At 38.6% G+C, this 4,540-nt stretch overlaps 1 protein-coding gene across 1 annotated transcript; it reads left to right on the top strand.

The window, feature by feature from the left end:
- Nucleotides 1-1,490: 1,490 nt before the first annotated feature.
- LOC103148908 (CAAX prenyl protease 2-like) lies at nucleotides 1,491-4,406 on the top strand. Its single transcript, XM_007567897.2, has 3 exons — nucleotides 1,491-1,820; nucleotides 2,572-2,674; nucleotides 4,401-4,406. The coding sequence occupies exons 1-3, from the start codon at nucleotides 1,681-1,683 to the stop codon at nucleotides 4,404-4,406; spliced, it is 249 nt and encodes an 82-aa protein (XP_007567959.1). The 5' UTR covers nucleotides 1,491-1,680.
- The last annotated feature ends 134 nt before the right edge of the window (nucleotides 4,407-4,540 follow it).

Below are 4,540 nucleotides of genomic sequence, written 5' to 3'. Positions count from 1 at the left end.
CTGACTATGACAGCTTGATAAAAAGGTCAGGACAGGGGGATAGTTGGCTGAGGCCTCGCAGCCTGACAGTCGCCGCCCTTAAACGGGCCTGTTAAACCTTTTACAGACTAAATGTTCTGTTCATTGCGTGGAAATATAATAATAATATTAATCATAATAACATTATGTTTTTGTATTGTATTGCTACTACTACCATCATTAATAGTAATAATTGCAATTATTATTAGTATTAATAATAATTATAAAGTTTACATTTTCTTCCATCTCCATCTATTGTCTAATGTGCACAAAATCTTTTTGGACTGTGGGAAGAAGTTGGAGTACCTGGAGAGAACCCACCCATGCAGATGAAGAATATGCAAACCACATGCAGAAAGAACCCAGGCTGGGATTCAAGCCCAGGACTTTCTTGTTGCAAGGCAACAGTGCTACCAACAGTGCCACTGTGCAGACCTGATGTTTTATTTTTGATATTTTATTCATGAAATGTATTTTTTTATTTAGAATTTAGAGACCAGTTGACTGAACAGCCAACACCAAACAGTGATTTCAGACTGTGGCCAGGAAGCTGAAGCAACAGTGAGAACCCAAAACAGGAAATTTAATTACAATTGGTAAATATGTTTTACCAGTTGTAATTAAATGTAAAGCTAAACTGTCAATGCTTGACTTGATGATCCCAACAAATCAGAAAGTCCACAGAAAAAATATAGAAAAAAACAAAAATGTGAAAATACCACTAAAGAAAATAGCAACCCAAGGAATGCATAAGATAGACAAACCGTCGTTCATCTCTGTGTTTGCTGAAAACGAGACAGAGATCATAATATTCTTTGGAAATAATAAAAAGATCTGGAGGGTCAGTCCCTCCTATGGCTGCCAGGCCTGGAGGAATGTTCTGCTCTTAGTTACTTGAGTGCAATTTTTGGGTAATCTATACCTCCGATCCTAAGATATTTTTCTAAGCATTGCATGTTTTAAAAAGCTAACATTTTCCTTGATTTTTAAAATTTTGTTTTTATTTTGAATGTCTTCAAATCCCATTGCATCATACAGCCACATAAAATTTCACAGACACCTAAAAAAAATCTTCTAATCTAGATTATCTCCTCAGTGGCAGTTTCCAATAAAATGTTTTTATTTTTGTTAAATTATTTGTTGTAATATTTTAATTTTAAATGTCACGTTTTCCTTAACGAAAGCAGGATTAAATCATTGTAATTAACAGAAATAAAGGCTGTGGAAGCCGGTCTGTGTGTAGTTAATCTATGTAATATGTTTCCATCATCACTTTCACAGTGATAAAGTTCCTGAAATGAATGGAATTTTCAATAAAATTCTAATTTATAGAATTAATCTCTAAACCATTTTGATTCACATTAACAGAGTGCTGCAGAGGGGCTGGAAAACAAACTTCTAGAACCCTGGGTTACATATGTATCTCCACCTGTTGGGGGCGATAACATACCCAGAGGTATCTCAAACTACAACATACCGAGGAAAAGGAAGGAAGCCGATGATGACGCAGTTAGAAAGCGCCGAATCGCTAGCAGTTGAACTAACAGGTATAATAGAGTTTTGACAGATTCTTCTGATTTGTGCTGATGTTGGCGCGTGCCAGATGGTCCAGAAGCCAGCCCGGCTCTGCTTAGTGCTCCTTCTTCACCTGTATGAGCCATCATGGCGGAGGAGGAAGGCATTGTGACAGAGCAGATGGAAGAGGCTTCGGGTGGACTGTGCTGGCTGTCAGTGTTGTCCTGTCTACTGCTTGCCTGCTGCTATGTTGGCAGTTTGTATGTCTGGAGGAGCGACCTGCCCAGGTGAGTTTTAACGAGCATTAGACTAAAGGCTATTCCGCGGTATTTAGCTGCTCTAAGCTACGGCTGCTCCAGAACATACCTAGAATGCTCAACTGATCTGGATTCTTCTACAGTAAATGCAAAATCTATTACAACTAGTTGATAAAACTCGTGAAAAACAGAAAATAATTTGTTCTCAGTTTCCCTCTTTATCTCCATCCATCCTGTCTCTAGCTGAAAACAATATCCCAACAAACCTTGTCAAGTAGCCCATATTTCTGTGACTTTAGTTCTTCTGTTTCGCTTTCTTGTTCCTTTTAACTCACCACTTAAACCCACATTTTACGACTCCAAACGCTTCACTGAGTATATGAAAGAAAATGTGTGTCAAATGAAGGATTGTGATAGTTTTCACCTATTTCACAAAATGACAATAAAGCTAAAGCAGTTTAGAAATGGAGATTTGTTGCTACTGGGGCTTTCTAAAGGTGATTGTTTATAGATTTACTTGCATCCTGTCAGCTGCTGTCTTCAGCTTATTGAACTGTTTTAACATAGATCCAGTTTTTCTTTAGTCACAAAACAAACTATCGGTTTTTAGAAAAAAAAAAACAAACACCACCAGACAAGGTATATCTCCTCCACTATCAAAGATTAACTGTCTTAGAAAAGCTCCCAAGTGGCAGCAACATGTCATGACATGTCAGTGTGTTTGTGGCCGTCTAAATCTCACTAGTGCACTTTGACCCTAATGTTTGTTCTCTGTCTTCAGAGATCATCCTGCGGTGATAAAGAGGCGCTTCACCAGCGTCCTGATCGTGTCGGGCCTGTCGCCTCTCTTTGTTTGGGCATGGAGAGAATTCACAGCAGTCAAGGTGAGTTTAAAACAAACTTTGTTCAAATGAACTGTGTATTTGAGGGATTCAGTCTTTTACAAAGAGCTGAACAGACAGAAATAAACTATACTGAAATATATCCATATATTTATGTGCCAAATAAATAAATAAATTTCCTCGAAAGAAAATGATTCTTTCATTTAAAAAACTTGATTTTATTTAATTTCTTGAGGTGTATAACATCCCATCATATTTTGTCATTATTACATCATATGTTTGATGGTTAAATTAAAGATTGATGCATCAAACTGGGCCCAAACCAATAAATGTGAGCTGTGGCTACAAAGGGGTGCAGTTTGTTGTAAAGCAGTAACTTTTCAGGCATGTGGAACAGGTATTCCTATGCAGCCTGACATACATGATCAAAGCATAGCTAAGATGTGTACCATTCAGTCATTACTTACCTGCATAAAAGATTGTGCTGTTTTCACACTAAAACTTGGCGTATTGAAAAATGTAGATAAGTGCGGCCCACAAAAAATTTGGTTGTATAAAGCCATGCGCAAGGCACGTGACTGCGCAGCTTTCCTTGCAGCTGCTGGTCCGCCCTGTCGCTCCCATAAATACATATGTAAATTAGTATAAATACCCGGACGTCTGCCACAACGTGAAGCAATAACCATGGCAACATCCTTGTTTGTAGCAGTATAAATATTTATAATAATAATAACTATATATTTTATTTAAAAGGAGCTGTCAGGGCACATGAGGTAACCTCACAAAAATAAAAATAATACATTTTAAAGAGAAAAAAAAAATCCAAATAAATAAAGAGATGCAAATGCCTGTGTGAACAGTAGCGCTTTCAGCTGGGCAGACAGCCTGTCAGAGAGTCCTTTGAGTGGGAATGTGGACGTTTATTCTAAATAGTGGAATCATGTGCATAAGTTGTATATTTACAGAATAAAGATGCTTTCTGTCCATAAAGGCGCATTCACAAAGCAGACATGGCTCAACTGAAGGATGACCGCAGCTGGACCGGTATCGGTACCGCATGGCTCTTTCAGTTTTGCTCAGAGATCCAGGATGATCAGTCTGGATTAATCTAAACCCTAATAAACCATCATCAACATTTCCCAGGAGATCAATATGATCAATGTCTCTCTCTGATTCCTTCCATTGGTGATGTTCTCCATCAGAGCCAAAGCGCTCCACATTTACGCAACTCACCTTTGCGCAGCTAATTATATAAGTGTGATTGTCTACACACCTGCTCACCTTAAAAATAATCAAACCTGTCTGGAGTTAATCTGCTGAACCAACTTTGTTTTCTTTTTCAGTCAGAATGAAATTACCTCATAGATGCATTTCATGGGCTTCGGCGCACAGACCTGTTATACACATCTTTGAGACAAAAACTGAGGAATAATATTATTTACATTTGAGTGAGGTTTACACATCCTTCTATTTTTATTTTCTTTATTTTGTGTGCGTGTTAGCTTATTGTATGAGGAAAAATGTGGTTCAGTTTCATCGTTTACGTTTAAACAATAAAATATTAAAATCATAAAAAAACATCAGGTTTGAAACTTCTTGGTCTAAAAAACACTGAATGTAGTCAGACTTCAGTGTATTTAGGTGAGTTTTGACGCTTTGTAGTTTGATATCGTCCACATAAAAAGTTTGCGTGGCTGTCACACATTTTCACAGCAGGGCCGAGCGCAAATCGTGACACCGCACCTACTAATGGCACTTCCGGTGGCAGGTGTGACCCCTGCCACAAGTGCCACTGCTTTCGGGACTAGCTGCCAGAGTTGCCACTGACTACGGCTGACTTCGCGGCACCTCGTACTGGCACTTCCGCTGACACCTGCCACAAGTGCCACTGCTTTCGGGTGGAGTTAG

The sequence above is a fragment of the Poecilia formosa genome, unplaced genomic scaffold (assembly GCF_000485575.1).
Source record: "Poecilia formosa unplaced genomic scaffold, Poecilia_formosa-5.1.2 Scaffold214, whole genome shotgun sequence".
Taxonomy (NCBI): domain Eukaryota; kingdom Metazoa; phylum Chordata; class Actinopteri; order Cyprinodontiformes; family Poeciliidae; genus Poecilia; species Poecilia formosa.
This window is presented reverse-complemented; position numbering and strand designations above follow the sequence as displayed.